The sequence below is a fragment of the Phodopus roborovskii genome, unplaced genomic scaffold (assembly GCF_943737965.1).
Source record: "Phodopus roborovskii unplaced genomic scaffold, PHOROB, whole genome shotgun sequence".
In the NCBI taxonomy this organism is placed as follows: Eukaryota; Metazoa; Chordata; class Mammalia; order Rodentia; family Cricetidae; genus Phodopus; species Phodopus roborovskii.
In genome coordinates, this window is record NW_026126602.1 from 6,652,068 (window position 1) to 6,677,124 (window position 25,057).

Consider the following 25,057-nt stretch of genomic DNA (forward strand, 5'->3'; position numbering starts at 1 on the left):
CGCCTGCGCAGCAGCCACGCTCGCTATTACAGAATTTTTCTTCCTAGATGCACCGAAGGAAAAAAGCAAAGTACTTTTTGAGTGGGCATGGGGGTGGGGGGGCAACACTGTTTTCATGCTGTCTTATCCAAAAGCGCAGGAACGTTCCTACGTATTTCTCAGGCAGGAGGAGTTACAAAACAGGGACCAGAGAAAACCAGCCTGCCATTGCCCGTTTCCTAGCAACTGTTTCCACAGCAACAACGCGGCCAACAACGCCAAGAAGTCTCAGGAGGAGCAGAATAGTTTCTTCCTGAAAGGGGTTGCTACAAAAGGGTCAAAGGGAGATTATTATACGAAAGAGACATTTTAGTTCCTTGTAAAGAGAGCAAGAAAAGAAAAAAGCGACGAGAAAAGGAGCAGAGACAGTGGGATAAGGAGCCAAACGTTGAGTAGTTGTTAAGGAATCCTTTGGTGGTCATGGACCCACCCTGCACTTCCGAGAGTATATATAACCTCATACCCAGTGACTTGAAGGAGCCGCCCCAACCTCCTAGGTATGTGGGTAAGCAAAAGTGACTTCAGCTCAGGGAAGCATGATGACTCCTTTTAAGGACTTACTGAGCTTGAGTATCGTTGGACTTTTAAAATGAAAATCTATTTTTGTTTTAATGAAGTAACCTTGGGTGGCAACTTCATAATTCATAGAGAAGGTGTCCTGGTGCTGTGATTATGTGGTCATAGTCTCCTGATAATATGTAATTGATCCAGTTGTAGGCGGTTTGATGTCTAGTGTGAAATTTCACATCGTTGAAAAAAGAAAAATAAGTTTGTCAGTCTGTTTTAGGTACCCCATGATGTATTTGAGTTTACTATCTCTCCTTCTGTAGTCTTCTGCCTCCCATACCTGTTGTCTAAACTGAGGTCTCATTTGTTTCTAGGTCTCGGTGCTTGAAATAGTTAAGCAAAGATGGTGTACTAAAATATTCCCTAGGATATTTTTCAGACTTTATGGTTTAATGGAAGGAATATAGTTGGATGGATAGAGATTTTTGTGTATTTGTTAGACCCCTGAAAATCTCCAATTCCCCAAGAAAACTGCAAAATAAATGATCCAGATAACTCTTCCCTGTAGCTATTTTTAAAACTCTGTTGAAGTCTGAGATGGGAGAAGAGGGCAGTCTCATTTTGACTCATGAAAATCACAGCCACTTGAAAAGAACCAGCACCCAGGGAGTAGAGTTCAAGGCTACAAAGGAAGACCCTGTCTCTAAAACCTAACAACCAGGAAAAGAAACCAACTCTCAGAGCTTTAAATATCAAGATTTACAAGTTGTTGTTTTGGAGGTGTGAAATCAGTTTTCAGTTGTTTTCTGACTTGAAGAGTAAGTAAAATAGACACCTCCAAGGTTCCCTCCAAATGAAATGGTCAACTTCTTGTTACTTGGAGTGGTAACAGCAAAATGTAACTCCTCTGAAGCCTGAGTAGCTTAAACTAGAGCAATCACAAATATTGTATTTCTGTTGGCATATCAAGACCTAGTTGCGGTCAGGTAGGAATGTAAATACTGACACACTTGTGGAGTTTACAATGTTCACATTACTTATGGCTAAGTTTGGTCCAAATTTTCCTTATAGTATACAAGATAAACTTCTTCTCTGTAACACACTGAAAGTGGCTGCCTTCTAGGGAATACTGAATATAAATGTCACAATATTTTATTAGTTCAACATTCTGTTAATTAGTAAAGAGCTTTACTGTGCCTGGGGATTTTGTTTTAAAAAATAATAGTATTCATTTGGCCCCTGCTCTGTGAATAACAGTGCTCTAGTAGTCTTTCACATGCTGAAGTGACAGCATAAATTCTTTGGCTTTATTCTGAAGAAATAAGTACAATAAACAGACTTTAGATGAGAAGGAATAAAGGTTGTGCCCCCAAATAGCCTTATTAGGTGAAGTCAGTTTCCCTCTTAGCAACAATGGTGAGAGGGTTTTGACAAGATGCCACACATGCAAACTACTAATTTGTTTAAAAAAAAACATGATAAACCATTTCACCATTTTCCCTCACCATACTGCTATGAACTTATTCCCCTCAGTCTTCCCACTAATAGATTTGCTCATAGAAGATATTTAAATGAGTAATCCTGTTTGCATCACTGAATTACTGAATTATAATCAGAGCTCTTGGGGAGCTTGCCACGGCTTTGAAGCACTCATCATTGGCTGCACTGTGATGTTCTGTATATCAGAGTTAACAGTCTTCTTGTTGAACAGAAATATAAACGTTAAAATGTTGATCATGCACAAATTAGTATGTTATTTAAAACCCTACTTAAAGTTTCATATAAATGAGTGGAAGGGATATTTGAAAATGGGCGTTTTCACTTCTGACATATGAATGTAGAGAAAGACATAATATACAAACAAGATTTTGTCAGAAGGAAAATTGCAGCTGCCATGCTCATGTGAGTCCCCACCTCTCACCCACATTTGTGTAAATAACATGCAGTAAGAACACTGATAGAACACTTCACTGGCATTCTGCATACAAACCACTGGGGAAAGAAAACATGCCAATCCTACCAGTTAAAAGTTAGCTGCCAAGGAAATTTCTGGATGCATGAACCTGTTCGGAACACAGGTTGCCATCATATACAGACAATTCTGTGTAATATGTTGTGGTATGAGAGTCATTTTAAGATATTAGGAACCTAGGTCAGTCTGTTAGATTCACCAGAATTCAATTTTTGATGGGGTAAGACTGTATCTATACTTTACCCAGGACTCAGGAAAAACAAAGTATTAAATTAGCTCAGCTGGGTATGGTGCACACACCTTTAATCCCAGCGCTTGGGAGACGGAAGCAGGTAGATCTCTAAATTCAAGGCCAGTCTGGTCTACAGAGCAAGTTCTAGGACATCCAGGGCCACACAGGGAAAACCCTGTCCCCAAAACAAAACAAAACAAACAAAAATCCTCTCAATATACATGTCTACTAGTAAGAAGAAACTCATATCCAGTTGCCACTGGTACTACCCAAAGAGTCATGTCCATCATACTACTACTTTTGACATTCCAGACACTGTTTTTCACAATCATTATTCATTCCCACCAGAACTTTACTAGATGATTAATATTATTTTAATTTTATGGAAGCGAGAACTCAGTTCTGGAAAGTTGAGGCATGTAAGAAGGACAGGCGCTAAGACTGACACAAGTCTGACAGTAAGGTCCAAAACTGGATTAGCTTGCTCTCTGCCCAAAGAAAGAAAGGCAGCTGGAGGGGTGCTGCTGCTTCTGTATTCACCTTCAGATACTGTTAAATGTCCATCCTCTGTTCTATTTCCATACAATATGTTATGATAACGTTACCAGAGAAAAGAGAAATGGTGGCAGAAAACTAAGATGGCATTACACATGAGATTGTACATGGAATGTGTGCTTGGCAGTCTTGTATGTGTCTCACTCAGGTTTGATCAAAGCTACAGGAAAACAGTCATCCATAAAAGAGGAAATGTGACTCTAAGTCACTACATCAGGGGCAAAAGTTAAGCTGTAATTGAGCAGAAGTATAATGCTCTATATAGGTACCCATGAGTGTACATCCTCATGATTCCTAGATAGAGGACACATTGTGAATTAGGACTGGAGTCAGCCTCAGTCTTACAAGGAATGTACCATGTTTCATTGGTCTCATATTACTCTAGTGCCAGCATAATTTAATGAAAGCAGTTTGGACAAAAGTATTGTTCTCTAGTTTAATTGGATAGATTTTTCTAGGATTTATGTCGACACTGTCCAATAGAAATGTAATGCACTCAAACATTCTCCTATAGTCATTCTTGAAAGGAAAAAGAAGGCAAAACCAAAATTAACCTTAATGATGTATATTGTTTAGCTCAATGTATCTGCACTACCATAATTTCAGGATGTGGCACTAGCCCCATTACAAGTATTTAATATCCTTAAGTACTGAATAGCAGAAATCTAAATGAATACATTGACTGCACTGATATTTGCCAATGTATTTTTCTCAATAGCTCATGCGATCATAATTATGCCCAATGAAACACACCTGCATTGGTGACAAATTAAGTGCAGAGAATATCTATGACAACCAACCAGTCTGGGAATTTTGAAAAATTAATTACTTTATGTAGCCAATATAATGAATTGAAAATCATTTTGAGGCTTGTAGGTGGACTTACACAGTATCTAAACATTAAAAAAACCTCAAGACATAATATGGAGGACTTTCTAGCACAGTTCAAACTCCAGAGTCAATATTAATCTAAAATTGAAAGCACATCCACACAAGCTCTCTCTCCCACTCACACTGTGGTTCCTCAGATGTCCCAGTTACCAAAAGGAAAATCTGAAGTTCTTTCAAATCATTAGCAAGTTTAAGCATATTACTTCTCTGTGTGTCCTTTTAAAATGTCATAAATTGGATTACTATGTTGATTGTTAGCAATAAAATAGCTACAATATATTAATTTAGGATGACAGTTTTAGTTTCAAAATAACTTATCTATAACCCAGCCTAAAATAAGTAGATAGCAAATCCAGTAATCTGATTAAACTTACCTGCTGTATCTTTATAGTAAAGCCACAAAATTTAAAAAATGTAATGAAATGTAGCTATTTAAAAGAATAAGCATAGCTGGGAAGTGCTGGTCCACACCTTTAATCCTAGCACAGGAGGCAGAAGCAGGCAGGTCTCTGTGAGTTCCAGTCTAGGCTGGTCTACAAAGTGAGTTCTAGGATAGGCAGGGATACACAGAAAAACTGTGTTTCAAAAAAACAAAATATTAATATTAATAATAAATAAAATAATAAGCTTTGTATATACTAACATGAAAAACTATCACACTATATCATATTTAAAAAATAGTCGCACATATATCCATGAAAGAAGTATTTTAAAAGAGCCCATGAATTAAATAAAGAGCAAGAGCAGTATATAGAATGGTTAGGAGGGAGAGAAGGAAAGGGAGAAATTATGTAATTATATTTTAATCTCAAAAAATAAAAGAAATAATAAACTATATATAAGCAAAGCTGAGAATTTTGATAACTGTTAGTGCACTAAGGAGAAGAAATTAAAAATAAAGACAATAACAAATTAAAGTTGCAATTCATGTAGATAAACACAAACTGAATTTATACTGGAAAAGCAATTGGAGAAATGAAGGAAAGGGAACTGAGATTATTATTCATTAGCAATTAATTTGAAACAACTGTTACAAATATAAACTGAAATAGTAGACTTTCATGTAACCAATGAGTATGTTTTTTATTCATATACACACACACAAAGTATTGAATAACACATTTTCAAACTCAAAAGGACACACCCTATTTCACATAAAAAGAAATGACAATATTGATGACACCTTCACTGCCAACTTCACTGCCAATTTCACTGCCACAGAAGCTCTAAGGCACAGGTTTGGCCTAAAGATTGCTTCCTGAAGTTGTCTTATGCGTCATTCAATTCCATAATGTTCCCAGCTACCGAGTTCATGGTTGAAGGAAAAAAAGCAGAGAAAGAGTTTGTTTTGCAAACACATTTGTGTGTCCACATGAGCATGAACTGATAAATATTCATTCACTGATCAAGATTCATGGGGCCAGGTTCAATATACATTAATTTTATTCAGCGAGAAGTCACTTACACAAGAAACAGATGACCGCTGCCAGTTCCTGCTCCAGGGATCCACCCAGACTGCTCCCCAAACCACTCCCCAGACCTAGTCCACAACTGTGACCATTATAATTTGGGCATGGTCAGCTCTACAGGTGTGTGTGGGGGGGGAGGATATCTCACTACAATTCCCCTTTTAGTCTAGAAAAAAAGGATTTAGGCTTAATACAAAACTATATACAAAGATAGCAAATATCAAGTATGCTTTAGGAGAAGGAAATGTAAGAACATACACACCTAAGACCTATTGCCAGTGATGTAACAAGAGCAAATGGCAAGAACTACAGATGAAGGTAGGATAACTGACATGGAGAAGTGGGGGGGGGGGGGGCTGTGTGATCAGAGTGAACTTATACAAACAAGAAACTGTCAAAAATTAAAAACCCAAATTAGAGACAAGCCAGGAAGAAAATAGATTACCCCAAAGTCCACATCCGTAAGGTAAAGTTATATTTTAATGTTATTTTCCAATAATATTAGTGCAAGCATTTCAATGTAGTAACTTGGGTAGAAGTTATACATATGATTTTCATAACATCATCAGGTTCTGAGGATTTTCTAAAGCTAGTATTCTACAAAAAGAAATCCATCTTTAATTACTTTAAAACAAAAAAGAAAGAGAAAAAAGAAAAAAAGGGTAGCCGAACTTCTGCTTCCAAGTGAGGATAGGGTTTGTTCTCTCACCAGAAACAGCTAGGACACCAGGGAAAAATCACACAGAACAAAAGGTTTCAAACACCAGAGATTGGACAGCATACACAGTAGCTGTCCTGTGAGTATGGAAAGGAATGAGGCTGGCCTGCAGTTGCCCTAACAGACACTCCAGGGACAACTTCCTGGCCAAAGTCCAGAGAAAGGAAACAAAGCCCTTGATTATTCCAGAATTAAGACAGTTTGGAGCTGGAAAGACAAAGCAGCTAGAATTCACAGCATGGTACACCAGGGAGGAGAGAACTGCCCAGAGAGGGACAGTTCCCTTGAGCTCCTTGACTGATAGCCCATATGTGTGATGAAATAACCACCTAGAAAATGACTCTCGGAGAGCATCAGCACTCACCAGCCAAAGTGTAAGATCTCCTTACATACAGAGCACATCACCACAGGGCAGAATTGGAACAACACTCCCAAGCTGAAGATTTAACATTTAGCCTTAAAATGACCACTTTTTCCAACCATGACAACTCCATTCAGACTCCAAGAAATGTTAAAACAATTAAAAAGATAAAGGGTTTAAAAAAGAAAAATGAAGAAGTCAGGAATCAACACTATAAAATTCACATTATTTGGCATCCAATAAAAAATGTACAGGCAAGCCAGGCATGGTGTTACACGACTTAAACCCCCATACTTGAGAAGCAGAGGCAGATGGGTACCTCTGAGTTCCTCAGCCTAACCTACAAAGTAAGTTCTAAGACAGACAGAGAGACCATGTATCAAACAAACAAAACAACAACAAAAATGTATAGGCATGCAAAGAAACAGGAAAATATAAATATCCTAAAGGAAAAGTAGTCAATCTAAACATCTAGAAATGTCACAAATAAGAAAATTACTAGACAATGGCATTTAAAGCAGGTAGGGGGTATTGGGGAGAAATGAAAGGGGAGAAAAAATAAAAGTCTAACTTCCAGATGTGAAGAAGGTGTGTCCAAAATGGAAACAGCAGTGGGTGGGGTTAGCAAGAGCAAAGCGCTAATAAAGACAATAGAAGCGAATCTGAAGACACCACAACCCAAAATGAAACATGGGGAATAAAGACCAAGAAGGAGAACAGAGCTTTGTCAAGCTAGTGACCCTGTTAGTCAGTTTCTAAGTCAGGCATGGTGGTGCACACCTTTAATCCTCAGGAGTCAGTTTCTCTATCTACTGTCCCAAGGGTCAAAAACAGGACACTGTCAGGCTTCCTGGCAAGCCCCTTAACCTCCTGAGCCATCTCACTAACCCACAAGTATAGACTAAAAAGCACAATAAAATCAAATGACACAGACATACAAAATAAAAGTGATTAGTGATTGTCTAAAGTGTCTATGTAGTGTATGAGAAAAATCCCTCTACAAATAAAGATATCAAGTACAAAATATGACTAATTTAGGCTGGTGTTCCCTTACTTACCACTGATTGTGTCTTCTCTCAAAGCCATGCACTGGGAGGAGAAGGATGACTTTTCCCTGAGACATGGAGGACCATTCTTAAGTCAAAATAATGCAGTTGAGAGACTAGCTGGGCTTTGCCTGTGCCACAACCTCTCCTGTATACAGACTTGTCAGTTTCTGTTTTTAAGGAAGGAAGTCATACAAAATATATTCTCCAATATATTCTCCAACTACAGTGGAAATTAGTTAGAAATCTGTGAAAAAATAATTGGGAACCCTGAGTCTATGAAAACTGAGCAAACACATACAAGCAAACTTCTAAAGGAAGACAATATAAAAGGTATTTAGGATTGCATGAAAATGGAAGATGTCCTGTTCTCCCCCCTCCCCAAGACAGAATTTCTCTGTGAAGCCCTGGCTGTCCTGGAATACATTTGGTAGACCAGGCTGGCCTTGGGCTCAGAGATTTGCCTGTGTCTGCCTCCCAAATGCTGAGATTAAAGATATGTGGGCTCCAAGCCTGATGAATAATGTCCTTTCAAATGTTTGGGATGCAGCCAAAGCAGTGCTTAAAGAAAAATTTATAGCTTCAAACATTCAGAAAGTCCTAAAAGATAAATACCAAATATATTTATCTCTATACCTTAAGAAACTTTTTTTAATGACAAATTACACATAAAGCAAAAGAGAATAAATATTAAAGAACAATGAAGAAATCATTGAAATGAAACACGAGTGACCACTAGGGGGAAAAAAAACAAACTGAATTTGGGTTCATTGAGAAGATGATTAAACTGTTAGCAAGACAGACTGTCTGGGGCTTGGGGGTAGGGAGGCACACATCACTAAGATCAGCAGATGCTAGTGATAGAGGATAATATGCAGACAGATGAACACCTTTGCCCAGGCACCTCCTTCAGTCTATAGCTTATAAGTTCAGTGGATTGAGTCAGATCATTAAGCCTTATGCCCATTCTCTATTATCACACAGACATAAGTAAATCAGAGATATATGCCTGTCTTTAAGCTTTAAGTATTTTGAACCAGAAATTTAAATACTACAATTTTTAATTTCAGGTACACATCAGTGTTTAGAGAATCTATAAAAGATGACATGAAGAAATTCAAAACTGCAATGAAAACTATGGGGCCTGCAAAAATTGACGTACCTTCCCCAAAGGATTTTCTAAAGAAACATTCAAAGGAAAAACCGCTACCACCTAGTAGGTGTAATGACTTACTGTTTTAAATATTAGAGCAGTTGGTAGGTAATTTAGATACTCCATTATTTTGTCATCAAAAAATATTAAATATATGTAGGCAATAGCAACTTAATCTCATAGTGAATGGGGCTTGGGGGACTAGAAAAAAAGTACAAGCTGGAATAGAAAAAGAGAGCGGAGGGTGGTAATTTGGCTCCATACACTCTTGGTGGGACAAGCATCTTGGGCTTCTCCAAAGAGCCTTCACCCCCAACACCATGTGCTTCAGCATCTTGTCCCCTGGCTTGTATCTTTAATTCTAAGCTTGTACCTGAGGTTGGCATCCCAAGTACAGTGTCTGATTGGTGGGCAAGGTTGCCCCTCATCTTGACTCCAGTCTTTTTTCCCAAGAGATGAAATTACAAGAATTATAACCAGTCATTGAACCAATATCTAATTAAATTAGGAGCCACTTTAATAACTTCCTTTCATCAAAATTACCTTAAAGGCCTTAATCCCAAATAGCATTTCCATTCCAAGGTACTGGATCTATAGGTCCAATATATGAATTCTGGAAAGATATGTCAGCCCCCAAAAGAGGTTAATCCAACCCTTTAACAGTAATTATGTTTTTTCCCCTGGAAATAGTAGTTTAATCTCACTTGAAACAGGACACCAGGCCTTAATAGGCTCCCAGACATTAGCACAACTGACCCCATGATGGAAGTATCATTCAGGCTGTAAAACTCAGCATGTAGACAGCACCACCTGCCAAAACTAAAACAAAGTCCTAATCCATCAAAGACCATAGTTTGGGGAAAATCTCTGACTGGACTAACCCTGAGTTTTGTGCTTTAACAGCTCACCCCAAGAGAAGCTCAGCACTACACTAAGGTCGCAAACACCCAGTGTGGTCATTAGTTGACTAATAAAAACTTTCTATTGGCTTAAGCCATGCCTGAGCAGTCTTCTCCGGTGAATGTCCTACAATATCACTAAGAAAACAAAGTCAGCTAATACACAAGTGGATAAAGCCAGACCATAGTAATCACAGTACAGTTAAGATTAGAGTAAGGCCTCGACAAGAAAGTAACTTAGTTCTTAGAAGCAAAGTTTAATTATTTGACTTTTTAGAATAGATAAGCCATGTTTCTGTGACTATATTAAAATGGCTGGTTGAAATTGTCAAACTGAAAAGAATGTGTTAAACAAAATAGTTCCATCTGCAATTATGAAGACTGTGTAGAAGATAAAGTCTGAAGGCTGTTCCTTTAGAATGGTTAGACACCCCAGAAGAAAGAAGTAGGGAGTCTTGATCATAGTGGTAACTTGTTAAGCTGTGTGTTAAATACACAGCAATTACTCATTGTAATACTTAGTTTTGTGAAAATATCCACAGATCACTGGGCTTCCAACACAAGGTTTTATTAATTTATTCAATGGCTTTGTTAAAGTTTTTCTTAAAAAACTTAATTATGGGTAATACTATTAATATGCTAAAATATGTTTTTATCTAAAATTATTTTAATGGTAAAAGTGAATATGTGTTGTAGTCTTTATAATATCCATCAGAAATGTTGTAGTGATCCATAATTATTACCTTCTTACTCATTTATACTAGTTTTCAACATCAAATTGATCACATTGCACTTAATTTTATATTTTGATTATTTACAATTGAGGTAGGATTGACAAATGGAAGGTAATACATATCTGATATACACAAACAAGTAAATTTGTGAGTACATATAGTTTTTTATCTTAAGTATTTGCATATAACGTTAATGAAACTTCAATACAAATTGTAAATATATGGATGTCCTAAATATTGTTGAGTAACAATGTTTATTTTCGAAAATTAACAATGAAATGTTATGTTTAACAGAAAAAAAGTTTAATAGGTGCACTCCCAAGAAGCCTGCAGTGCCCTTGAGGACTGATCACCCAATCATGGGAATACAGAGTGGAAAAAACTTCATAAACACAAATGCAGCTGACGTTATCATGGGCGTGGCCAAAAAGCCCAAGCCAATTTACGTTGACAAAAGAACTGGAGACAAGCATGATCTTGAAACTTCAGGACTACTCCCCAAGTACATCAATAAAAAGGTAGTCCTCGATTTGTCAGTGAGAGATCTGAGACCCCCAAGTCCTGCAGGGGGCTCCTAACCGTCTCTAGGAGATAAATACACAGACCTTGAAATCTGCCCAGTGCCACGGCTGTGCGGTCTGTGCATGGTTCATATCCAAAGCATGAATGCTGTCCTCCTCAATTTTAGTTATTAATGTACTTAATAACTACAGCAGAAATTCCCTAAAAAGTATTAGTTATCAGTGAGGTAAAAATGTCGCTAAAGGCAGTCACCACTGTAAATCCAGAGGAGCCCACCTTTCAGGAGGTCTCAAGAGGTGGTCATTCCAATGCTTCAGGTTGGGAAAAGAATGCGAGAACCTGAACAGATGTGGCCTCAAAAACACCCATCCCTCAATCTCTCTGAAATAAGCCACATTACAATTTTAGTGTAAATGTCTTGATTTGATTCAAGTTTGGTTAAAGATTAAAAGCTCTGTAAAGTGATTAATTACTTGGGTCATTGATTTCTATCTGAAAAGGTATTCATCAGGAAGGGATATGATTTTATTTGCCAAATGTTATGTAAACTTAAGTTTAATTGTTTAAAAAGGTTTTTAAACCAAAAAGCTTACAAGGGAAAATATACAAATCCTACCCTATTTTATATATTTTTATAGAGCATGAAAGTGTTTGTGTGTGAGCACATACTAAAATAGGCTGTAAATTCTAATTAGTAAGTAATAGCCAGAAACAGAGGAAGAGTAGAAGGAAGAGAGGAAGGGAGGGAGGGAGAGAGAGAAGGAGGGGAGGTGAGTTCCAGGAATGGAGGGAGAGAGGAAAAAGGAAAGGAGAGAAGAGGAAAGAAGAGGGGAGGGGAATGTGGAAAATGAGTTGGAGAGTCTAGTGATCTGAGTGCAGAAAATGAAGCAGCTGCCAGGCTGCTTTCAAAGCACAGTGCCCACTCTCTGGGAAACTTCTCTCATCTGTCAGGGTAGGAATACCTCTGGAAGACCTCTGCTGTTTTCTGAGCATTGACCCACAGGCTGAGAACTTTACAGGCTTCTCAGGATGCTTCATCCTCTTGTGGCACCTCTAAGGTGCTCATGGTTCTTGTCACATCATTGGGAAAAGAGGGCTCCTGACTCCTTCAAGCTACTTCTAACCCATTATTGACCTGTTAATGCATAAGCTCCTTCTCCTTTGGTGGTTATGACTGAAACTGCTGCACTTGCTGCCTCCTCTCTAGTTCTCTCTGTGTAAGAAGCCCACACCAGTAAATTTTCCTTTGGAACAGAAGAAAATTGAAGGAGCCATCACAGAAACATAAAGATATCAGATTAATATACTACCTGCGTGTTTATCAAGCCATAAAAGCAGCACACTCTTGTTTTCTTGATATTGTTCTTCACAGACTGATTCCACATTATCCAGAGTTGTCTTTAAAAAAAAAAAAAAAAGTTTATGACTAGTAAATGAAGTGGACAGCATCTCAGTTTGGTTTCTATTGCTGTGATAGACATCATGATCAAAAACAACCTAGGGAGGATAGGGTTCGTTTAATCTTACAGTTTATGGTCCATCATGAAGAGAAGTCAGAGCAGTAACTCAAGGCAAGGACCTGGAGGTAGGAGCTGATGCAGAGGCCTTGGAAGGGATGCTGCTCACTGGCTCGCTTCCCATGGTTTGCTCAGCTTGCTTTCACTCCCAGGGGTGGCACCACCCACAGTGGTCCCTCCATATCAACCATTAATCAGGAAAATACCCCCACAGACTTGCTTAGGAGACAATTTGATGGAGGCTCAAATTTTCTCAATTGAAGTTCTGTCCTCCCAGATGACCCTAGCTTGTGTCAAGTTTACACAAAACTAACACCAGATGGTAAAGTGAATATGATTTGGGGGGAGGAGGAGAGTAAACTCCTTTTTCCCTTCCTTCCTTTCTTCCTTCCTTCCTTCCTTTCTGTTTTGGGAGGTGTTTGTTTGTTCTAAATGAAGTATATGCTGGTTGTGCCTTGAGACTGGATGCAAACTAAAAGATGAACAAGCACATGAGGTGTGTAGCAATAAAAGTGAGCTGTCATCTCCAATTCCAATTTGTCACTTGCTGACTTTTGGATCTGTGACAAGCCATTGGATTGACCATAGGGGTAGAGTTCGCATTAAATGATATTAAATATACTAAGCATCTGATGATGTCTGGCTCCTAATAAAAGAACCAAAGAGAACAGACATTATAATAGAACAATTAGTGACAAGATTACTCAGCCTCCAGCCATTTAGCTTGTAGAAACACAAGATCACTGAAGCTTTTGCTCATTTGCCAGATTTTTTTCCTAAAATGTATAACACCTGTCCCTTTCCTGAACATTATATGTCAAACATAATCTAACCTTTTAAAAAGTATTTTTATTATGAGGCAGTATGGTATGCATGTGCCACAACTCACTTGAGGAAATTACAGGAAGACTTTGTGTGAATGGTTGTGAACAGTTTCCATGACTACCAGACCCCTCACTGCCAGTGCCTCAGAGATACCTCCTCTGGCTTCTTTATCTTGAAATGCTTCTGTTAGCCCTTATTTACTCCAGAGCATGTACACCTGTTATTTCATATGTCCCCCACCCTCAGTATTATAGGGGATTGGTTTCAGAACCCTTGTGGGTACCAAAATCCACAAATGCTCAGAGTGCCTTAGAGGATGTGTATAACATACACAACCTGTTACAGGCTTTATTTTATCTCTAGATTTCTTAACATAACTTATTAGGGCAAAGACTATATACATCTTTGCTATACTATGCTGTCTAGGGAAAAATAACAAGGAAAAAAATCTGTACATATTCATTACAGATGTGGTTTAATTATTTCAGATTTATTTATGTTTATGTATATGAATATTTTGCCTGCATATATATGTCTGTGCACCATGTGTGTACCTGCTGGCCATGGAGGCCAGAAGAGGTTATTGGATCCCCTGAAACTGGAGTTACGGATAGTTTTAAGTTGTAATGTGAGTGCCGGGAACAGAACTCTGAACCACTGTAATGGCAGCCAGTACTCTAAACTGCTGAAACATCTCTCCATCCCCAGATGCAGGTTTTTAACGTTTGCCTCTCTGGGGGTTGGCTGAGCACATCTCTCCTCATAAGTATAAGAATTCAATAAGGAAATAAACATTACTTTCCTATTCACCATTATTCTCAGCACTCAAAAAAAATTCTCAAATGCTATTTTGAAAACTGAACATGGAGAAATTGTGTTTCTCTGGATAGTGACAATGCGGTCACCAGTTTGAAAGAACCACAGTTCTAGCCACCAGTCCCTGTAAGCAGCTCAGGAGCCTGAAAATGCAGCTTGCCTTTCCAAAGCAACCTTAGGGGTCTGAGCCATGCTTCCCTTAAAGTTGCTATGCATGGTACCATTAAGGGTTTGTTTTTATGGTTTATAAAGGTTGGTCTTCTTTCATTTAACCAGATTATCAGAGAGAGAGAGAGAAAGAAAGAGAGGGAGAGATATTCAAGATATTTCAAGTAAAAGCTGAATTACATAAAATATAGGAAAGAAAAATCAACTCTTTTTTAAAGCTTATTTTATTTTTTTTAACTCTGTATACATGTGTGTCCTTGTATACATGAATGCAGGTACCTACAAGAAGGGGACATCAGAGCCCCTGGAGCTGGAGAGAACAGTGGTTCTGTTCCACCTGAAAAGTGCTGGGAACTGAACTCAGGTCCTCAAAGACAGTAACTGCTCCTAACCACTGAGGCTTCTCCCAAGCCCCAGAAAAACCAACTCCTGAAAGTAAATTTTCTGTGTGTGGTGATGTTAATCTCAGCACTCAGGAATGTGAGGCAGGTGGATCTCTATAAAGTGGAGGTCAGTCTGGTCTACACATAGAGTCCAAGGCCAGTCTGGGCTACTACTCTGTCTCTGTCTAAAAAAATAGGCAAGTGGTTCTCAACCTCCCTAATGCTGTGACCCTTTAATACCATTCCTCATGTTGTGATGACCCCCCAGCCATAAAATTATTTTTGTTGCTACTTCATAACTGTAATTTTATTACTATTATGAATCATGGTGCAAATATCTGAATTGCCTGATTGAAAAGGTCATTCAACCAGAAGGGTTGTAACCCATAGGTTGAAAACCCATGGGGTCTGGAGCTTAAGACACTGGTGATACCCAGAAGAGAAAGAACAAATTACTACAAGATCTCTCTTATTTTAATGTGTGTGTGCGTGTGTATGTGTAAACACATGTACAGGTATATGAAAGTCAGAGGACAACCTGTAGGAATCACTTCTCTGCCTCCATCATATGTGTCTAGGGAATTGAATTCAGATCATCAGACTTGGTGGCAAGCACCTTTACACCTTTACCCACTGAGCCAACTTTCCGGTCCAGCATCTCTTTTTAAGTGACTAGGATAAACTAGCTCTCACTTGCAGACAGAGGGCAGGGGAGAGGGTAGGAGGAGGAAATGGGGGCATTTTGTCAGTCTGCAGAGTTTTTGTTTCTTGGGTCTTTCTTCCTTCAATTATTGAAGACAATAAAGTTGCCTGCTCTCTAGTCCTTTGATGCTATGCTCACACACTGAAGGCTGCACGCAGGATGCTGATTCATTATTTTGTTTTGTTTGTTTTTTCTGAAAAATCCTTGCAGGATTATGGTATCACCCCTGAATACATCTGTAAACGAAATGAGGATGTGAAGAAAGCTCAAGAGGAGTATGACAACTACATTCAGGAGAATCTTAAGAAAGCGGCTATGAAGAGACTCTCTGACGAGGAACGGGAGGCTGTTCTGCAGGTGAGCCCTCTGGAACTCACTGCTATCTTTCTCTTTAGGCTCTATCAGCTCCCACTGAAGCAGGGCTTTGACAGCAATCAACAGTGTGCCCTGGGTCCTAGCAAAAGTGCACAGAATAAAGCTTACTCTTTGGAAAGGGAAAGAAAAAGAACTATAATTCTGAGATTCATAAAATATTTTATTTCTAATTTGGTGAGTATCAGTCATAAGGAAACCCACTTTCTCCTACAACAAACTGGTATTTAACAAGTGAGAAAATAGTTACTTTCACTCAGTAAATTTATTATTTAAAGTGCTCATAAATGAGTTATTTTTCACTAGATGGAGCTCTAGAATAATTGAAGCTGTCCCCAATCTACAATTTCTTTCTTTCCAATGATTCAATTTTCAAATTATTAAATAAATGCATCTTTGAATGGGGTGGGAAGCAAGGTCCAGGGTTCTCTGGTATTGCTGTTGTACTCCCTGCACTCATTCATGAAAGCAACAATCTCCTTACATCTGGAAGGAACCATCCGGTCTAATGATTCCAAACACCTCACTTTACAGATGAGCAGAGTAAATGCAAATGTAATAAGTAGATTCATCTGTGCACCCATCCATTCCTTAATTTGTGGACATCTATATGTTTGTGGGCAAGAGCATAACACACAAAACAAGCACCATCCTTACTCTAGTGAACTTGAACTCTAACTGTACTTGCCTTTGGCCACATACTATCAAACCCAAGAGCCAGGACTGAAGTCACATCTAACAAACCTCAGGCTGGTGTCTTCCCCTCCACAGACAAGATGGGTGAAAGGGGAAGCTGTATGAGTCTGGGCTCCAGGGGGAAATGGAAGGCAGACTCAGCTTGGGTTGTGAAGGGAGTTTTGGAAGGAAGTTTAGACAAAAGTGAAGTGCACTGAAGGGCATCAGCAAGGCCCAAAGGCCTCCACGGCTAGGGACAGGGAAGCCCTGCACCACCTATAGGCATGAAGGACTGTGAAGGATGGGGGAAGGGACTGTCAGTGTTCTCAGGATTTAATGAGCTGGAGAGACCTCACAGCACAGATAATCACAGCTGGTGTGTCCACAGGAGCAGAAGACTAAGGGTTAGAGGCCCAACCTCTCCTCCCTCCCACCAGAACTCCTTTAAACTCAGAGAACAGAAGGACAAAAAGCAGGAGACCCCACAGGATCAGCTGTGCTCTAGCTGTGTCACAAGGCAGGGCAGGAAGATGGACTGGGCTTGGGAGCCAGTGGGCCCAGAGAGAGGAGTCAGAGGCCTTTTCTTATGGATCATGGTTTGCTCTTTGAATTTTACCTCATGAGTAATATTATTTCAGTACAAAAACAGGGGAAATAAAAATGAAAAAAAGGGAGAAATCCCTATTGCTACAATTAATAAAAGACTATTCTATAAGATAAACAAAAATAAAAGGTTCAAAAACAGCAAAGAGGCTACATCAACATGATACAAAATTATGTTGAGTTTCCATCCCTAGCTGTTGACTTTGATCCAAATACTGTTTTACATTCTAGAAGTTAAAAAGCAAACTATCCTTCAGATAGAAAGCCACAGGGGGAAAATGTGCTTCTGGGACTGCAAGTAATATGAAGATACTTTCCAACTCACTTGAAAACCCTTTGATATTTGAAAGTGTATAAATGTATACATTTCCCCTCTGTGGTAGGCACTCCTGTGGTGCACTGTAGAAACATGTTCAGGTTTCATAATGAAGGACTAGGGGGAAGCAGAGTCCCTCTGTGAACTTCTTTTCAGGAAACATGTCATGTGCTATTAAAAGCTGCACTGACCTGTCTCCCCCTTGAGAAAGTTAAAACCTCAAGAACTGTGGCTTCTACCTTTCACCATCCCAGATCTTTGGTTTAATCTGACTCAACAAGGGCCCAAATCACCTGTCCTATTTCCCCAACCAATGTGTCTTATGTAGTGCAACCTATCTTTTCATTACTTTATCTGAATACAGAAGCAAATCACAGAAACTCCATTGTCTCTCAAAGGTTTCTTTTCACTTTGATGTCCTTGTTATATAAGACACTTCCTCTTTTTTTCCATTTGTTTTGCTTAGTGTGAACTACTTATACAAATTAGTGGGTATCATTGTGACATTTTTCATGAATGCACTTAATGTGAACCACCCCTTCATTGCCTTCTCATGTCTCCTCCCGCTCCTACTGATCTCTTGTCCTTTCTACTTCCTTGCCTTTTAGTTACTGTGGTAGTTTGAATGTAACTGGTCCCCATAACCTCATAGGGAGTGGTGCTTTCTGGAGGTGTGGCCTTGTTGAAGTAGGTGTGGCCTTATTGGAGGAAGTGTGTCTCTGTGGGGGCGGGTGTCAAGGTCTCCTATGCTCAAGATATCACCCAGTGTCTCAGTCTACTTCCTGTTGCCTACACATCAACATGTAGCAGCTCCTTCTCAGGTACCATGTTTGCCTGCACACCACCATGCTCTCCGCCACAATGATAATGGACTAACTAAACCTCTGAGACTATAAGCCATCATCTCAATTAAATGCTTTCCTTTACAAGAGTTGGTCTGGTCATGGTGTCTCTTCATAGCAATAGGAACTCTAAGGCAGTTACCAATTTTTAAAGCTAGCATGCATAGTGATGGAATTCAGTATGTATTTCATACATATGTAGCTTTATACTCTGTTCTATTTTGTTCCCCTCTCGTATTGGCCTCTCCTATATTCCATGACCCAAATTGTCCTCCTTCTTTTTTCATGTCACATGATTCCATTATCCTCTCTTTCTTTCTACTGCCTTGCTTAAGATCTCTTCCTCCCCCTCAAGACTTCTCTCTGATTGTATGACTTACACAAACACACACACGCTAGTACACATATGTGCACAGTTATGCATGCATAAACATGCACATATGTATTATAATTTTATGTCTATGTTCTCTTTTTGAGGGAAAAATGTAATATCTGCCTTATTTCCCTTAAAGTAGTTATTTTTTAGTGTTATCCGTCCCTGAAATGTCATGATTTTGTTTCTCTGAGGCTGAATATACATGTTGTGAACCTTTACCCATTTTCCTTATCCACTGGTCTGTTGAAGGACATCTGGCTTGTTCCCTTTCCTAGATATTGTGCATACTGCTCAAATAAATGTGGAAATGCAAGCATCTCTGTAGTGTGTTGGCTATGAGTCATACTGGTACCTATCCAGGAGTGGTGTAGCTGGGTCATGTGCTGTTTCTATTTTTAGAGAAACTCCTATAGCATCTCTGTAGTGGCTGTACCTAGTTCCTAGTCCTACAGCAGTTTGTAAGGGTTCCTCTCCCCACATCCTCACCAGTATTTGTTGTTGCTTATATTTTTGATGACAACCATTCGAACAGGGGTGATATGGGATCCCAAGAAGGTTTTAAGTTGAATTTCCTTGATGGCTAAGGATATTGAACATTTTTTCAGATATCTATTGACCAGCTTTTGCATTTTTTCTTTTGAGAACTATTTGTTCAGTTTCTTAGCCAATGTGCTGGTTGATTTGTGGTTGTTTTTGTTCCCATTCTGAAGACAGTCTCTTCACCCTGACGATCATTTCCTTTGCCATGAAGAAGGTTTTTATACATCTTAATTTTATCTTACATGTATGTGTTTTTATCCACATGTATATGTGTGCACCTCATACATGTCTGGTGCCCACTACAGTCAGACAGAGTATTGGATCTCTTGCAACTGGAGTTAGATGGTTATGAGATGCCATGTGGGAGCTGGAAATCAAACTGTGGTCTTCTAGAAGAACAGCAGTGCTCTTAAACCCTGAGTCTTTTCTACAGACCCTGAAGAAGCCTGATAATTTCATGTAATATTTTGTCAGTTTTGGAGATCATTTCCTGTGCTACTGAAATTCTTTAAAGAAAGTCCTTGCCTATGCTGATGATTTCAAACATTTTACCTGTATTTTCTTCCAGCCATTTCAAAGTGTCCAGTCTTACATTAGGATCTCTGATCCATTTTGAATTGGCTGTAGCATGGTATGAACAGTTTCATCCTTCTACACATGGACATTCCATTTTCTCAGTACTATATTTTGAAGAGACTGTCTCCTTTTCAATGTATATTTTTGACATCTTAATCAAGAATTACATGGTTATAACTCTGAGTTTATGTCCAGATCCTCTATTCTATTCCATCAGTGTGCCTATCTATTTTTGTGCCAGTACCATGCTGTTTTTTGTTACTGTGGCTCTGTAATATTATCTGATCAGGTATTGAGATTCCTCCAGCATCACTCTTTCTGATAAGGATTGTTTTGGTTATTCAAGGCCCTTGAAAAATGGAAACTGACACTGGTTCAGAGGTAGAGGCGGGCTCACTTGAACTAGTGAACTCCCCATCCTTCCCCAGGTTTATACTGTTGCTGAGTCTATATTGAAAAACTACAGATGTTCACCAGGTCTGTCTTCCCTTTGGCAGCTTTCCTTTTCTTACCAGAAATCTCTGCTGACTACAGGTAGCTTTTCATCCTATGGGCTGGGCAGGCAGGTCTCTCACCCTCTGGATACACCCTAGATTGCATCCATGAGGTGACTAATGTTCTAGCTAAAGATGGTTCTCAACTATCTACTACATGTCTTGGGGGTGTGAGAAGCAACCACAGCACTGAGCTCTGGCCAAGTAGAAAACTGTCTTTATACTCACAAGAACTCTTGAGTACTGTAACCATTATGCTGGAGAGATGCAGCTGTTGGATATATAGACCATACTCGGGATGTCAGGTTTCTGGGGCTTATGGCAGTAACCGTAGTCCAGAGGTTGTTCACACTAAAAAGCTATCTGACTACAGGGCTATTTTGTGTTGATGAGATATGTTCCTTGTCCCCAGGGTCAGACTGTCCTTCCCCATGTGCTTCCTTGCCCAGCTTCCTGTCTCCTACAGCCTAGACTTGTCAGCATCCAGCCTGCTGCTTTCCACTTCAGCCTCCACAGAGCTTTCCCACACCCTGGGGCTATGGCAGGCCAAACTGAAGCTCCCAGGCCTATTCTCAGTACTCAAGAAAGCGTGTTATTTTGTTGTTGTTGTTGTTTTTAATAAGTTATAAGTTATTGCTCAAGATTCTGCTGGTTGGCTTCCCTGAGTCACCTAGAGTGACACTGTAGGATTTCTCACTGTCTCACCAATATCTACAGCTGGAACTACAGCTTGTGAATGCCACTTTGGGCTTGTCCAGAATGTGGGACTGCCTGTCTCCTGTGTGGCTCACCTTTTGAAAATGAATCCGTTCCCTCTCACCCTGCATGGCCCAGCTTGGCTTTCTCCTTATTCTTGTGGCAACTGTCATTTTCTCTGCTCTTTCAGGTGTCCTTTAACTTGGTTTGCAAATTAACAAATCTCTCTCTTTTTGCCTTTAAAATGGATTCTACCTTTTCTTTGTGTTGATGAGTGTACATATGTGTATGTGAGCATGTGTGTGTGTATGTGTATGCATGTGTGTTCATGCACATATGTGTGAAGATCAGAGGTCAGTGCCTTGACTTCTTTCACTGTCTACCATGTGTTTTGAGAAAGGGTCTCTCGCTGATCCTGGAGTTTACCAATTCAGCTAGGCTGGATGATCTGCAAGCTCCGGGTATCACCTTGTTGTGTATGTAAATAAAATGATCTGTGATCTCACAATGAATGAGAAGTGCTAGTTTGTAAAACTTCACGGAATGAATTCAATTAGTAGTTTAAGACCATGTTGTCAGTGGAGCCCCCTGGTGCACTGTGATGAGAAATGTAGCCAGGCAAAGATGGAAATGGCATTTACAGCTCCTAAGAGATCCTTAATTTTGAATTTGTTGATGTAAGAGCCCATAAAACATGAACTATATTATTGAATTAGCATGTGTTCTACATTTAACGATATTCCAACCATGTCTAGAATACATTAACAGAAAGATGATTTATTCTTTATCATATATTGAAAAGATATATAAAAGGTCATTGTAAAATTGATTTTTTTTCTTCCAATAACATTTTGTTAAATAAAATATGATATGCCAGTCAAACATCCAGGCTTCCAGAGTGACGTCTTTGTAGAAGAATAAGGATAAAACAGAAAACTCTGGGTAGGGGAGGTGAGATTAGGGGTGGGGAAGTAGAGGATAAAGTGCTTTCCTTGTGAGTATGGGGACCTGAGCTTGAGTCCCAAACCCACATAAGAATGCCAGGCACAGTGACATGTGCTGTGATCCAGCAATAGTAAGGGAGGAACAGGCAGATCCCAGGGACTTGCTGCCAACTAGACTGAGTCTACATGTTGAGCTCTATGCCAGTGAGAGACCCTGCCTGAAAGAGGGTCCTGAAGATGACACACGAGATTGTCTATCTTCACTAACTTGTACACACACGGCCATGCACACACATAAATACACGTGCACACACAAATATGTAAACATGAATTAGAAAGAAAAAAACTTTTCTAATATTGTATGAAAATTATTTCCAAAACCAAGTTTTACTTTGGGACTGTCAATTTTCAGAGTGTTGATCTTTACCAAAACATTTGCTATAAGCCTGGCTCCACGATCCTCATTAGCCTTCATTTACATAGGAGATGCTAAAAACAAGTTACAGCCACACTGACAGTGAAGCAAGTAAATACTCCCAGCAGGGACAGAGCAGACAACAGAGGGCAGGGCTTGGCTTCCATACAGTGTTTTCCTTGACTGTGGCCAAGTCCTGGACCAACAAGTTACCACTTCTCAAGTTGCTGCTCAGCGGCCTTTTTCACCTCCTCACTCTTTGTTACTGGTCCAGTTTCATCATGATTTCCTTTTGCACTGTCCATGTTATTTCAAGGCCTCTTTACCGTTTGCAGGGGCTGAAGAAGAACTGGGAAGAGGTGCACAAAGAGTTCCAGTCCCTCTCAGTCTTCATAGACTCCATACCAAAGAAGATTCGCAAGCAGAAGCTGGAAGAGGAAATGAAGCAGCTGGAACATGACATCAGTGTCATCGAGAAGCACAAGATCATCTACATTGCCAACAAGTGAGCGGGTCGCTGCAGAGCAGACACAGAAGGAGGAGGGGAAAAGCCCACCGAGGACATAAAAATAAACCCTGCTTTTCGAAGAGGACTAGGAAGAGAATAAAAAGGTTTTCACCAAAAATGTAGGCAATGTTGAAAGAATAATTGAATTAGTCACTGTACTAGAGAAAATTTTCTCCTCTAGTGTCACAGTTCTACTTATAAACAAACCATTAAAGTTTGAAGCTGCATCCTTGGTCTGTAGTCTACGATGTCAGTCGTATCAGTGTGTACTTGTTTCACATAAACATTAGTTTTGGACCTTGAAACATAAAATCGTTTAGCATTTCAGGGTTTTGTTTTGTTTTTTTCCCCTCTTCACTGGGTGACACCAAGAACATAGTTCACAAAACCACACATGTCAACCAGAGATTGGAGCACGTGACTTCCTTCTACTCTAAAGTGTTGCCTGTATGTTACCTCCAAACTTCAGAGATTTGAAACATATAATCTCAGCTGTCCAGTGTTATTTTTAATTATATCTAACTCTAAATATTTTCAGTATCTACAACATTGTGTAATTTTTAAAAAAAATTAATTTAAAGGAAAAAAATTAAAATGACAATTTGTGAAAGGCTCCAGGCCCATGTGGCAAACTTGCTTTAAGACTGAACATGTAGGTCCTGGACCTATGACATGGATGATGACACAGAACAGGACAGGACAGGACAGGAGAAAGAGGTCAGCTTGATCAGGAAAACAAAAAAGCATTTGAGGGGCAGTTAGAGGCTTAGTCTTAAAATTCAGAGATTTAGTCCATTATCATCATGGCAGGAAGCATGGTGGCATGCAGGAGGCAGACATGGTGCTGGAGAGGGAGCTGGGAGTTCTAGGTCTAGATCCATAGGCAGCAAGAAGAGACAATGAGCCACTAGACTTGGCTTGAGCTTCTGAAACCTCATAGTCCACCTGCTAATGACACGCTTTCTCCAACAAGACCACACCTACGTCATCAATAAAGCCACATCTCCAATAATGCCTCTCCCTGTGAGTCTATGGGGACCATTTTCAACCAGATCAGCACAGCTGCCATGCTCCCTGTCATGATAGCAATGAACTAAACCTCTGAAACTCTAAGCAAGCCCCAACTGAATGCTTTCCTTTATAAGAGCTTTCACAGCAACAGAGCGGTGACTGAGAAAGCCCTCTCAGATCTGCAAGTATGGTCTTCTCTGCAGAAAATGGCACGTTCTCTTCTTACTGCCTGTATGTCTGGCAGATCCTCAGTGACTATGAAGGCACTGATCCTTCCACAGTCTACTTTTGGGATATTTGCCCATTTCCCTTGGAACTGTAGCATTCTGCAGGGAAGGGCTGTATCTTATCATCTGCATTTTTTAGAATCTAAAGAGAGTTACAAAATAGAAGGTTCTCAACATTCTTTATTGAGGGCCAAAGAGATGACTCGGTTTAAAGGTACATTAAGCTAAGTCTGATGACTTGAGTTCAATCCCCAGGACCCACATGTCTTCCAATCCCCATACACACATCCTGGCAGGTATGTATGTGTGTGTGTGTTGGGGGTGTGTATACACACACACATACACACACCCCAACTTTTATTGTCTAAAAAAGCACTGATATTAGTGAATCAATGCAATTCCAGACCTGATCTCAAGTTTGGGGATCCCATGAACATTCTTAGGAGCACATCTTACATATGAACTGAAATCCATTTGAACAGAATGATCACCTGAATATCAGTCTTTAAGGAATATCTCACAGCCAGGTAGTGTTGGTGCATACCTTTAATCCAAGCACTCAGGAACTGCCTGTTCTCCATAAGTTCTAGGAGTGAGTTCCAAGACAGCCAGGGCTGTTACACAGAGAAACTCTGCCTCAGGAAAAAAAAATCTCTAAACAAATCTAGCTACTACATGAGAAAGTCATAACCCAAAGGTTGTTTGGGATAGGGAAAAAAATTTAATTGATTATTTCATCTCAACCACTTTAGCATACTCAATGTCATTTTGTAAATAGTTACATACCAGGAACCATCCTATTTGTTGGGCATATACAGGTTTTTTTTTTAAAGTAGTGTTTGAAGGATATAAATAATAACCACACAGGCCATTTATACTTGGAAACAGTGTTTTGAAAAGAAAAAAAAAATAGAATGTTATACACAAGAACATTAAGGAAGTTCAACATCAT

At 39.4% G+C, this 25,057-nt stretch overlaps 1 protein-coding gene across 1 annotated transcript; it reads left to right on the forward strand.

Annotated features, from left to right (window-relative positions):
• The first annotated feature begins 127 nt into the window (after positions 1 to 127).
• On the forward strand, positions 128 to 23,094 carry Enkur (enkurin, TRPC channel interacting protein). The gene is made up of 5 exons (XM_051205742.1): positions 128 to 536; positions 8,861 to 9,006; positions 10,871 to 11,094; positions 15,721 to 15,867; positions 22,695 to 23,094. The coding sequence occupies exons 1-5, from the start codon at positions 460 to 462 to the stop codon at positions 22,866 to 22,868; spliced, it is 768 nt and encodes a 255-aa protein (XP_051061699.1). The 5' UTR covers positions 128 to 459; the 3' UTR covers positions 22,869 to 23,094.
• The last annotated feature ends 1,963 nt before the right edge of the window (positions 23,095 to 25,057 follow it).